This window comes from Panicum virgatum, chromosome 2K (assembly GCF_016808335.1).
Source record: "Panicum virgatum strain AP13 chromosome 2K, P.virgatum_v5, whole genome shotgun sequence".
NCBI classification, from domain to species: Eukaryota; Viridiplantae; Streptophyta; class Magnoliopsida; order Poales; family Poaceae; genus Panicum; species Panicum virgatum.
Genome location: NC_053137.1, coordinates 35363815 through 35377686, shown reverse-complemented (window position 1 = coordinate 35377686; position 13872 = coordinate 35363815). Strand labels below are relative to the sequence as shown.

General features: G+C 52.7%; 1 protein-coding gene across 1 annotated transcript; it reads left to right on the top strand.

Annotated features, from left to right (window-relative positions):
* The first annotated feature begins 213 nt into the window (after positions 1-213).
* Positions 214-570, top strand: LOC120695253. Its single transcript, XM_039978545.1, has one exon. The coding sequence runs from the start codon at positions 214-216 to the stop codon at positions 568-570; it is 357 nt and encodes a 118-aa protein (XP_039834479.1).
* Positions 571-13872: the final 13302 nt, after the last annotated feature.

Genomic DNA, 13872 nt, shown 5'->3' with positions numbered 1-13872 from the left:
CACAGACACCTAGGGTGTCACAGTCGCCGTCGACGATCGATCTCAGCAGTGCACCTTCCTCAACCAGAAGGAGCTTGATAGGCTCCTCGATTCCAAATGCCCCTGGCACAAGGACGCCAACCACACGGCGCGCGAGTGCCGCGCCCTCTCCAACATCATCGCCTAGAGGAGCCCAAGTGACCCAGGCTGGACAGCCGCGATAGGCCAGAGGACATGGGCTTCGACATGACCAAGCTGATCCCCTCGGACCAGGCATTCTACGGCATCATCCTGGGTGCTGGCTCAACTCCGGTCACCAAGGTCACCCTCCCGGTCACTTTGGGCACTCGGGACAACTACAGGACGGAGTCCATCATCTTTGAGGTGGCACCATTCGAGACCTCCTACCACGCCATACTTGGGAGACCAGCTCTCACCACGTTCATGGCGATCCCGAACCACACGTATCTTCTCCTGAAGATGCCGGCTCCAAACGGAGTCCTCTCCATCTGCAGTGACATCCAGACGTCTCACTCCTGCAAGACAGAAAACATCAACACTGCCGAAGCTTTGGAGAGGAGCAACAACTAGGCCCTAGTTGCCCAAGAGGCAAAGGACCTCGGGAAGGATCAGCTTCGGATTTCCTCCAACAACTCGGCGTCACGGTCCCAGCTTCACCCTGACAGCCAGATGAAGGCTATCGTCCTCCGGGATGACCACTCCGACAAGACAGATTGATCGGGGCCGAGCTCGATTCCTCATAGGAACTCGCGCTCACCTCTTTCCTCCGCGCCAACTGGGATATCTTCGCATGGAAGCCCTCCGACATGCCAGGCATACCGAAGGAGGAGGCTGAACACTCCTTGGATCTCAATGAGAAGGTGCGACCTATCAAGCAATGGCTGCGTCGCTTCGCTCAAGATCGAAAGGAGGCTATTAGGGTAGAGGTAACCCGGCTCCTAGCCACTGGTTTCATTCGAGAAGTCACACATCTAGAATGGCTGGCAAACCCAGTCCTTGTAAAAAAGAAAAATGGTGAATGGAGAATGTGTGTCAACTATACAGGTCTCAACAAACACTACCCTAAAGACCCCTTCCCTCTCCCACGCATCGACCAGATTGTTGACTCAACAGCCGGGTGCATGCTCCTCTCTTTTCTTGACTGCTACTCCAGCTACCACCAGATCGCCCTAAAGAAGTCAGAACAAGAGAAGACCTCCTTCATCACGCCCTTCGGGGCGTACTGCTACAACACCATGACGTTCGGCCTCAAGAACGCAAGTGCTACCTACCAGAAGGCCATCCAGAAATGCCTCCAGGGGCAGATAGGGCGCAACGCCGAGGCCTACGTAGATGACATCGTCATCAAAACAAGGTCCAATGATCAGTTCATTGCCGACCTCCAAGAAACATTTGAAAATCTCAGGAGATTCAAATGGAAGCTAAATCTCACCAAGTCCGTGTTTGGCGTCCCGTCCGGGAAGTTACTCGGCTTCATCGTAAGTAGCCGAGGCATCGAAGCCAACCCAACCAAGATCAACGCTATCAGGTTCATGAAGCCACCTAGGTGCAAGAAGGATCTGATGAAGCTTACGGGGTGCATGGCGGCCCGGAGCCGGTTCATCAGCCGGCTCGGCAACAAGGGTCTGCCCTTCTTCAAACTTCTTAGGAAGTCGGATAAGTTCGAGTGGAACGAGGAAGCTGCGGTAGCCTTCCAGCAGCTCAAAGACTTCCTCACGACTCCAGCCGTCCTCACAGCTCCAGAAGACGGGGAGACGCTACTCCTCTAAATCTCGGCAACCAAGCACGTGGTCAGCACCGCCTTGGTCATCGAACAAGACGAACCAGGCCACATTTACAAGGTACAACGATCCGTCTACTTCATCAGTGAAGTACTCGGTGAGTCCAAGCTGCGCTATCCCCAGGTGCAAAAGCTCCTCTACGCGATACTCATCATGACAAGGAAGCTGCGCCACTACTTCCAGGCGCACAACATCAAGGTGGTCTCCTCCCTCCCACTCGGCGATATATTTCACAACAGAGATGCCAACGGCCGGGTCGTCAAGTGGTCGGTGGAACTAGGGGCCTTATCCATCGAGTTCCTTCCTCGCTCTACCATCAAGTCACAAGCCCTGGCCAACTTCATCGCCAAGTGGACAGAGATTTAGGAACCGCCACCCGATGAGCGACCCGAACACTGGGTCTTGTATTTTGACGGCGCCCTCAACCTCGACGGCACCGGTGCAGGCATCCTCACTCTTCATCTCTCCGAGAGGTGAGAAGCTAAAGTATATCCTGCAGCTACTCTTCAAGGCCACCAAAAATGCAGCCGAATACGAGGCTCTCATCCACGGTCTCAGGATCGCGGCCTCCCTCAGCATCAAGAGGCTCCTCGCCTATGGCGACTCCAAAGTCGTCATCTAGCAAGTCAACAAGGACTGGGAGTGCTCTCAGCAGAAGATGGATGCCTATTGCAAGGAGATACGCAAGCTCGAGGCTCACTTCTACGGCCTAGAGTTCCACCATGTCCTCCGGGACTATAACATGGCAGCCGACGAACTCTCCAAGCTAGGCTCCAAGTGGGTGCTCGTCCCGGCCGGAGTCTTCGTATAGGCCCTCAACTCCCCCCACAGTTAAGATTGAGGAGGAGCCACCTACTAAGCCTAACCTAGAGCTAGCCCTAGGCCAGGAAGTACTAGTTGCCGATCCAGATTGGCGAGCTCCAATACTTGACTTCATCATCAACAACAAGTCCTATCCAAAGGACAAGGAGCACGAGCGACTCGCGCGCCGAGCCGCAATTTACGTCGTCATTGGAACCGAGTTGTTCAGGCGCTCGGCCTCTTCAGGAACCCTCTCCAAGTGCATCTCCCAGCAAGATGGAGTCCGACTCATTAGCGAGATCTACTCGGGAATCTGCGGTAACCACGCAGGAGCGTCAACCCTGGTCGGCAAAGCCTTCAGATCAGGCTTCTACTAGCCTACGACCCTAGCCGACACCCAGGTTATCGTCAGACGATGCACAGGGTGCTAGTTTTTCTCAAAGCAGCAGCATGTCCTAGCTCAGGCCCTGCAGACTATCCCTCCATCCTAGACATTCGCCTGTTCGGGACTCGACTTGTTGGGACCACTCAAGGCGGCAAAAGGGCAGCTACACTCATATATTCATCGCCATCGACAAATTTACCTAGTGGATCGAGGTGAAGCCGGTCTCATCTACGTCAGCAGCCAAGGCAGCCGAGTTCATTGAAGAAATAACACACAGGTTCGGAGTGCCCAACCGGATCATTACATACTTGGGCTCTTCCTTCACAGGATCCGAATTCTGGGACTTCTGCCAGGAGAGCTGCATCGACGTATACTACGCCTCTGTGGCTCACCCAAGGTGCAACGACCAGGTAATACGCGCCAATGGCTTGATCCTCCAGGGGCTCAAAGCCAGAATATTCGATCCGATCGAAAAATACGGCTCCAAATGGATCCAGGAACTACCCAGAGTAGTATGGGGGCGGCGCACGCAGAGAAGTCGGGCCACCGGCTACTCCCCCTTTTTCATGGTCTACGGTTCTGAGGCTATCCTCCCGATGGATATCGCCTTTGGTGCCCCGTACACCCAGAACTACGACCAAGGCGAGGCTCAAACAACTCGGCAAATCGATCTTGACTCGACCGAGGACCAGCGCATAACAGTTGCCCTCCGGCACGCCCGGTGCGATCAGCAGCTTCATCGTTATCATGACAAAGCAGCGCGACTTCAACATCGGCGACCTGGTACTCCGACGGGTCCAGTCCCCCAGAGGCAAGCTAACTTCCCCATAGGAAGGCCCCATCATCGTGAGCAGTGTAGTCGTCCAAGGAACCTACAGGCTCTAGTGCGAAGATGGAACGAACGTGGGCAACCCATGGAACATCGAGCACCTTCGTCACTTCTATCCGTAGAAGAATAACAAACAAAGCTATGTACTCGACCCATAAATTATTAATAAAGTTCAAAGTTTTCAGTTACTCATTTCTTCTTCTCCCCGACTTGTTCAGCACACTCGGGGGCTGGGCTCGGCCAGACCGATCCGCCCAAGTATACTCAGTGCAGACACCCCCAACATAACCAACTATTGTGAGCACAACCCTGCTAGTCCTGGAACCACCCTGCATCACCTCTTACTATTCGTGCGCTTGATGACCAGCTGTCAACCCGACAAGTAAAGGCACATCGCAGGGTCATCTTTCCTAACTACTCGGTCAACTTGACAACCTCTCGGATTACGGAATTAACCACAAACACATGGAAATTTATTTACATACAAAATAAATATTGTTCATTGGCCATCCACTGACCATTTTCCTAGCTTCTACAGTTACAGGTTGAGGTCGGCCGCCACGCGCTCCGCGATCGGCCGGGCGCTGGTGAGGTAATCGGACTAGGCAAGGTCCAAGGTGTCCGGCGCCATCCCGCCACCCACCGGCTCCAAGTCGGCCTCCGGGAAGTGGGACTTCACGAGTCCCAGGTTGTACTGGGCTGAGTCCTCGGTGACCTTCCTGGTTAAGCCTTCTAGCCGACCACGTGCCGCCTCCAGCCACGCCTCCAAGTCCTCGGCCGCTGTCACGCCCTCCGGCTCGAAGGCGGCGAGGATGGCGTCTACCTTGCCGGTGAACCTCCCCAGGGCCGCGAGCGCCTCGGCCGGCTGAGCCTCCGCCCCTGTCAGACAAAACAATCTTTAACTCCATGTGAGTTCACTCAAAAGGAAAACAGGGTGGTTCCCGAACCATACTTTCGCGCGCCAAGCGCTCCAGGTGGAGTTTACCCTCCGTGGCATCCTCCCTCGCCTCTGTGGCATCCCGACCTTTCTGGTCCAGCCCTGTGAGGGTACTGATTAGCTTGAACGCAAAGGAGTCAGCATAAAGCGTTGCACGTTCGTTACCCCGCTTCTCCTGCGCGAGCGCCTTCTCGGTCTCCGCCCGCTGCCTCTCCAGCAGGCGGTTCTGCGCCTCTAGCTCGGCCACGCGGGACTCGAGCTGCTCGACCCGGCTGTCCATGGCCGGCACGCCCCGCAGCCTCTCCGCGGCTCACATGCTCAGGCCAGCCAGGGACTAGAAAGAAAACTACAGTTAGCAACGAAGCCAAGTTCATTAAAAAAACTACATGGTCAGAGGGTGACATCTTACCTCGGTCGACTCTGCTGCGCGGTGTGCGGCGGCGCGGAGTTCCTCCGCCAGCCTAGCCGACACATCCCCTTCGGCCTCCTACTGCTCCGCACGGCCGGCCCCGGGCAGGATGGGGTCCCGGCCAATGGGAAATAGCTCCCGGCCCGGGTTCTCCTGGGGCGGAATTGGCGGCAATGCGGGCGGCGTCCGCATCCCCTCCGACGGCGCTGCCTTATCAGCCGCGGACCGCCTAGCCTCCTCGGCCCCCTCTTCCTCACCCCGTGCCGCCTCCTAGCGAACGCAGGTCCGCGGTGGGCTCCCCACTCATGGAGGAGACATAGCCTTCCTCTTCCCGCGAAGTCAAAATTTTTGCAGCATCAAGACGCAATTCAAGATTCAAAGCAAAACCAAAAGGATCTCAGCCCAACTTTGCTTACCCTCCGCTGCGGCGCACGATGAAGGACAGCTTCAACGGCATGGCAGGCGGCTGCGATCGGGGCACGAGCAGGGGAGACCCGATGCCTGCCATGCTCGTTAGCCCTAGCGCCGCCTCCCCCTCTGCGCGGCCGGTGCCGGCACCGGCGCCTTCTCCAGACAATTCGGGGGCGTCCTCCACCCCCAGCTCCTTGCTACCCGACCTCGAGGTGGTGGCAAGGGCTCCCCCTCATGCTAGCCTTCAAGGCCGAGACCTTCCGAATGGCTTGTCTCCTCCTCCGTCGTCCCAGCATGGACGGGTTGGGAGGGATAGAAGCCCCTACGACTTCAACATCCGACTCGCCACCAACGGATGAGTCGGACGACACCTCCAGATCGGTCGCCTCCGGCTCTCTCAGATTGGCCGGGGCGGCAGCGTCCTTCCCAGCATCCCCCTCTGTCAGGGGAGCAAGAGACCAGAACTCCTGAACTTTCGCCTGCAAAGAAGAAGACATTTCGAGTCGATTACAACCCAATGGGTGCGCCGCATACGGAAATCATGGCGAAAACAACTCAGAATAAAAGCAGAACAATACAGAAAGGCGAAGAATACTTACGGCTCTGGTCGGCCGATTTAAGCAATGTGCCTTCGAGCACCCTTTGTCCCGGATCACCCCCTACATCATGCGGGCGACCCGGTTCGAAGCTTCGTCCAGGGGGACCTTTCAGTTCTGCCCCCGGGTTGGGTTTTGGTGACCCCAGTACTCGAAGCCGGGGTGCACCCTGTCCTGAATCGACTGCACCAGCCGCTTGCGATAGGACAGGGCTACCACGGCGCCTGTCCGCCCCTGGACCGACAGGCCAGCGATCTCGTCGAGGAGAAGCGTCACTTGGACCATCTCCTCCTCGGTCGGCAGCTCCTCTCAGCCCGCGCGATACTCCGGTGCACGGCCGGTGCGAGCGGGCAGACAGGGAGCCCGGTTCGACACCACGAACCATTCCTTGTGCCAACCCTTGTTGCTGTCATGGAGCTCCAGGGCTGGATACGATCAGCCCCGGCACAGGGAAAAGGTGGTGCCGCCCACCACGTTGCGGTGGGCGTTGGTTGGGTACCCCTTTAGATGGTACAGCGCCCGCCACAAATTGAAGTGCGGGGCGATACACAGGTATGCCTCACAGAGATGTATGAAGATCATGATCTGTACGATGGAGTTCGGCTTGAGATGCGTTACCTCAAGCCCGTAGAAGAAAAGAAGCCCACGGAAGAAGGCCCCCATGGACAAGGCGATGTTCTTCTCGTAGAATGACCGGAAGACCACCGTCTCTGTCCGGTCCTCCGTCGGGAAGTCCTCCCCGTTGCAGCACTTCCACCCCGAGATCTCCTTCGCGGGGAGGAGGCCGCGCTCCACCAGATCTTGGATGTCCTCCTCCCGAAGGGTTCTCGGCGCCCACTCCTCTAAAGGCAGAGGCACGTCGTCAGTGCTCCCCGACGCGGAGTAGGAGGACTTCGGCGAAGCGCAAGCCATTTCGGGTGGTGGCGAGAGTATTGGATCTACCGAAGAGCGGAGAAGACGACTGATGGTAGGGACGCGAGAAGGCGAGAACAGGAAGGCAAGGGAACGAGTAGCCCTCCGTGGGCCGGGCCCTTCCCCTTTTAAAGAGGATTGGACGCGCATGCAACGGCAACCCCGAAGATCGCGCGGAATTCGAATCGACTTTCCAAAAACTGCCAGAGTCGTACTCGGCAAGGAGCGGGCCCCCAACAGTAATTTTCTGCCCGTTGCGGTCAAATCCAATGGTAAAAATACAAATTACCTGAATTTCGCAACTACTCGGCGTGTCTGCGCGACACCGCCGGCCTCCCTGCTCGAGGGCTGGGCACCGCAACCACTCAGTGTGTCTCCGTGACTCCACCAGCCACCCTGCTCGGGGGCTAGGCGTTGCAACCACTCAGTGTGTCTCCGCCACTCGGCCAGCCATCCTGCTCGGGGGCTGGGCGCCGGAACCACTTGGCGTGTCTCCAAAACTCCGCCAGCCACCCTGTTCAGGGGCTGGGCGCCGCGACCACTCGGCGTGTCTCCACGACTCCACCAGCCACACTGCTTGGGGGCTGGACGCCGCGACCACTCGGTGTGTCTCCGCGACTCCACCAGCCACCCTGCTCGGGGGCTGGGCGCCGCAACCACTCGGCGTGTCTCTGCGACTCCACCAGCTACCCTACTCGGGGGCTAGGCGCCACAACCACTCCACATGTCTCTGCGACTCTGCCAGCCACCCTGCTCGGGGGCTGGACGCCGCAACCACTCGGTGTGTCTCCGCGACTCCGCCAGCCACCCTACTCGGGGGCTGGGCGCCCCGACCACTCGGTGTGTCTCCACGACTCCGCCAGCCACCCTGCTCGGGGGCTGGGCGCCGCGACCACTCGGCGTGTCTCCGCGACTCCGTCAGCCGCCCTGCTCGGGTGCTGGGTACCGCAACTACTCGGCGTGTCTCCATGACTCCGCTAGCCGCCCTGCTTGGAGGCTGGGCGCCGTGACTTCAGAGTCAGATGAACCCGCTCTGGCGAATGATTGGGAAAACGATGAGACAACATGGTGATCTGAGCGCTCAGACAGTTTGGGGATCCAGACGGACTAGGCTTCTTTGTTGGCCCTCGAAACCTTCAGAGACTTGGATAAGAATCATCATTTGAGTCCTGCAGAACTTCACAACAAGTCAACCATCAAGATTTGGCTCAAGCTCTTCAGCACTTGGGGGTATGACGGAGGTACATCCGGGTACCTCCCCGCCGAGTAGTTATCTCCCGACTAGGTACCTACTCGGTCAAGACCACTCTACATGACTACCCGGCGGACAGGCACTCGGCTGGACGTCAGAAGGTTCCTCCGAGGATCAGGATCAAGGCATGGATATGGATTCTAGATGTCTAGGGATCTCCACCGACCTGATTCCATGTAACAACCTGAGTAGATATCCTCCCTTGTAACCCACGGCACCTGATCTATAAAGGCACCGTGAGGAGACCCATAGAACGCATTCATCTTCGTCATCATCAAGCTCATACAATACACAAAACACAGGACATAGGGTGTTACGCTCCCGAGCAGCCTAAACCTGTCGAAACCCTAGCGTCATCTTGCGACCATCTTGCTCTTGGCTCTGGAATGCCCCCTTCACCTACAAATCTACCGCTGGGCATACCCCTGGTGGACTAGCCACCCTAATTGCCGCAAAACTTTCATTTCGATCCAGAGTCACTTTTGAGGAGGATGAGAGCTCGTCTCGTATAACTTCGGAGACCACTCTCAGCAGCCGAACCAGTCATCACATCGTCGTCAGCTCCTCGAGCTATGGCCCAGAAGAGACTCTGTGATTACTCTGCTCCGTCTGCTAACTAGGTCCCTACCGGGCCCGAGGTTAACACCGGAGGGGAAAATTTCAAGTTCAAGACAGGTCTCATTACGATGGTGTAGGCCAGCCCTTTCTGTGGCAAGGCCAGTGAGGATGCCAGCGCTCATCTCCAGTAGTTCCTAGAGCTTTATAGTACTTTTGTTATCAAGGGTGTATCGCAAGATGCAATCCGGCTCCGTCTGCTTCCGTTCTCTCTCTTGGGGAGGGCGAAGCAATGGTTTTATGCTAACAAGGCTGCTGTGGACACTTGGGACAAATGTGCTAAGGCGTTGCTCGCAAAGTTCTTCCCGATGGGCAAAACCAATGCTCTTCGTGGACGGATTTCGAATTTCCAACAGGCATCAAATGAGTCAATTCCTGAAGCCTGGGAGTGACTTCAGGAGTACATTCTAGCATGTCCGCACCACGTAATGGACAATTGGCTCATTCTTCAGAACTTCTACAATGGGTTGACTCAATTGTCCCGTGATCATGTGGATGCCGCTGCGGGTGGAACTTTCTTCTCGCTGACCATTGAAAGAGCTACATCATTAATCGAGAAGATGGTGTCCAATCACGGTTGGAGTGTTGATCGCCTCCAACCACGCCAGCGAGGCATCTACTCCTTCAAGGAGGCCGACATGCTCGCTATGAAAATTAATCTCCTCCTCAAGAAATTCGAGGATTATTCCCATGATAAGGCTCAATTGCAAACACTTCAAGCCTTGGAAACTCGCATGAAGTACGAGGTCTGCGGGAATGTTGGACATTCGGGCAACAACTGCCCAGAAACCCTAGAAGAAGCATTATATCTCAATGGCAACAACAATGGGTTTCGTCCACAAGGAGGTCAGGGGTGGAATCAACCATGCCCATACTATCAAGGAGGTAATGGAAATTCAAATTCTTTCATTCCTAACCAACCTACCTTGAAAGATCTTGTCTACAGCCAAGCGAAGATCAATGAGTCCCTTCAGAAGAACTTGGCCGTACAGACAAATCTATGGAGACCATCCATGCCAAGATGGACGGACTCTCCACTGCCATCAAGAACCAGCTGAGTTTCAACAAGATGATTGAGACTCAACTAGCTCAAGTGGCTACCGCCATGCCCGCTGCTATGGAGAACGTTAAGGCGATAACCACACGAGGAGGTAAAACTACTCAAGATCCGCCTTATCCTAACCATGTCAATAGGAAGAAGGCAAGCCCGGTGGTAGAAGAACCACCTCGGGAGGAGGAACCCGAGAAGGTTCATGAAGGGAAGATGGCTTCGCATGAATTCTATGATACTCAAGTATTGCCGTTCCCTATGAGGGCAAAGAAGCCAAGTACAGACAAGCAGTTCAGCCGAGATGATGCAACAAGTAAACATCAATGTTCCTCTGATGGATGCAATGAAGGTCCCGACCTATGCTCGCTACCTCAAGGACATAATCAACAACAAGCGACTGTTGCCGACTACTGAAGTAATCAACCTCACCGAGGCATGCAGTGCAGTTATACTTCAACAATTGCCCGAGAAGAAGAAGGATCCAGGATTCCCAACTATCAGATGTTCAATAGGGGCACAGAACTTCGACAAAGCCTTATGTGATTTAGGAGCCAGTGTTAGTGTGATGCCAAAAGCAGTCTTTGACCAACTCAACTATACAGAGTTGACACCAACACCCATGCAGTTGCAATTGGCTGACTCCTCAGTACGGCACCCGGAAGGAATCGCTGAGGATGTCCCAGTGAGAGTACGGGACTGTTTTGTCCCAGTCGACTTTGTGGTACTTGATATGGATAATCAAAAGGAAACTACTCTCATTCTGAGACGGCCGTTCCTCAAAACAGCAGATGCACACATTGATGTCGGGGCCGAAGAAATCCGACTCCATGTCAATGGTAAAGAGGAGGAATTTGACTTCCGACCCAAGAAGGAGCAATGCTTGATGATCCGAGTCAAATTTGGGCCAAATCCTTAGAAAATCAAAGAAGTCGAAGTCACACCCTCTCAGAAAGATAGTTTTATACCTTTTATGAAGACACTTATGAAAGATGATCCAACAAGCTCAAAAAGGTCTAAGAAGAAGGGCACATCAAAGGTTACTACACCCGAGGATCCTCAGAAAATCAAAGAAGTCGAAGTCAAACCCGCATGATCAAAGGTCTACGCCATCAAAAGAAGAACAAGAAGAAATGACGCAAGAAGAACAAGACGTCATCGATTGCTACTACTTCTCCAGGTACGGACGAAATGACCTCAACCTGATCAGGTATGGAGAAAGGTCCTACTTTTTGGACCCTAAACCAAGAGCTAGCTTGGGGGAGGTTCCCTCCCCTAAGTCAACTGGATCCTTTAGTTGCTTCTTGAATAATATTTGTTAAGAACTCCCAAAACAAAATAAAAATTTACTGCTTTATTTCCCTTTTATCATGCGTAGTAAGAATGTTTTAACTCCTTATGAAAGTTGAAAGGATGAGTTTTGCTTTGCTCTGCCATATCTGTTGTGCTTTGTTTGGAAACAAGAGTTCTCTTGAGTTTAAATTTACTGGTTATGTAAATACCTTGCCAATGAACCTGAAAGTTCCGTGGGTTGCATATGCTTGATCCGAGTCTAAGTTGTTGTGAGTATAGATATGGTAAATAAAGTTGTATGAGTTTGTTCTAGTAATGCATGAAATCTGGAGTTGTTTTTCAAAAATCTAAAAAGGCAAGTTCCCTGGTGATAAGCAAAGTCCTACCAGAGCCATATGTCATATTCCACAAAAAACTTTACACATATGCTGCTTGATGTTCTGTTGAGTTTTGTCAAATTGTGTGACCCTAGTGAGATGCTTTTCATGCTTTCTCGATCATAAGCACGTACACGTCCTATCCATTTGCTACATTCCTACATTGGGGATTAGCACCACCATCCGTCCATCATCAATGCTCCATGTCTTGGTAATCTCTCTCATAGAACATCCCTGAAATAAAATAAAGTCAGATTATGGTTGCCCCAAAAAGAGAAAAGATGGCATGCCAAAGAAGCATGACCCAAAAAAAGAGAGAGAAAGAGAAAGGGGTAGCCATGTATCAAAAAAAAGAAAAAAAAGAGAGAGACGGGGATGTTTCTAGAGAGAAAACCAATGCCTTAAGGAGTAAACCACATCTATCCACCCATCCACTCATACACTTGCACCTTTTGATCGAGATTGCATGACTTGTTTCTCTATGGATCCTCTCTTTGACTTTACAATATATGGAATGCAAGTAGGAAAGACAGAAGGTAGACACTGCCCTGGTGAGGATAATAAAAGTTGAGTGCCTCGAGAGAATTATCCTAGAAACTTTGCCGTGTTTCCAAAAATCTTTCAAAATATATCTCCAAATGGATTGCAGATCAATGAACAAGTAAGTACTAATCTATGCACCGTTCTAACTTTCAACAGCCCAAGACAAGGAGACAGCTCAGAAGCCCCATGAAGGAGTAAGGTAATTGTGCAAAGGTATGATAGCCAAATCATTTAAGCTTATAGATGAACATCTTTGCTTCAGACTTTGACATGACAGGTAAGGTATGAGTCAAAGTGATTTTCTGATCCACAACCTGATTTGTCGTACTTTGCTCGGGACGAGCAAAGGACAACTTCGGGGATCTTGTTGACGCTCACTAACGACCATTTCCATGCGTCAACTTGATCAGAAAATCATGAGAGTTTGCATTTCTTACACGCATCTTTATCCAATAAACTCCCTAAACCACACTTTACCTTTTAGAAAATGCAAGTTGTGTTTTTGAGCTAATATGCAATTTGCAAGCACACTTTGGCCCAACATAAAATCACAGAAAATATCACATCATCGATTCAGGCTCATCGGACCAAGTGTAGCCTAAGAACCACTTCAAATCCACTCAAGACAGGCCGAGACCAGCATGGATCAGACAAGGGAGGCCAGACAGCCCACAAGAAGAAGATTGGGGGCGGTTGGCGCCATGGACTGGTCGGCCGACCAGGCCCGTGGGCCCCACCTCCTTAACTTCGACACGTGGCGCCTCCTCATAGGCCCCTTAGGTCGGTTCAGAGAGTCTAATCCTGTGGCTCCCTGCTATAAATATATGGGGTAGAGATTGGAACACACACACACCCCACACCTCACTCACCTCTTCTCAAGTTTATCTTGCATAGTCTTTAGGATTAGTGGAGTTTAGGAGAAGTCTAGGAGTCATTGAGTCGCCGGAGTTGCTCGAGAGTTCTGGTATGCGTTCATCTCTAGCTCTCTCTTGTAATATTCAATTATTTGTAATAGAATTAGACTATGGTTACTGATATCTGCTCGAAGTATGTTCTGAGTTATCATATATATGCTTCTTGATTTGGTTGCGTTATTGTTCAATGCTTGCATTGCATGATCGCCTTGTGCTTACGATGGTTAACATATCGGCCTTAGAACTCTATCAACTGCTCCAGTATTTGTATGTTTGCTCTAGTGTGATGTCTGTCAATCCGGAGGGTGGGGGCTCCGCACGGGACACTAGAGTATCGCTTACTAGTGTAGACATGGTGTCTAGATTAGCTGAGAGTTGCTGAATGCCAACTATACCCACGGTTTGTAGAGGTAGTCGACAAGTGGTGACAGCCCTGTCCGAGCCCTAGTAATCCTCCATGTTCGGTATGGGGGGTAGGAGGTGCATAAAGCCGCCGGGGTGTACGGGCTCCTCCCGTTGCTTCGATAGCGGTATCCCTGTTGTGTAGTTTAATCTCTGATGATCTAATCATAAGATGGCATAGATATAGCTAGCCTAGCACACTTGACTTGAGCTCTAATTTCTGCCTTGCTCCCGGCCTAAAGCATCTATTCTTTTCTTTTATTTATTTATCAAGAGGGTAGTTTGTGTGTGTATCACACTACCTCCTACCATGTTATATATCTTACCCCTATTTATGCAAGACAATATCCAATCTAGATAAAGTTCA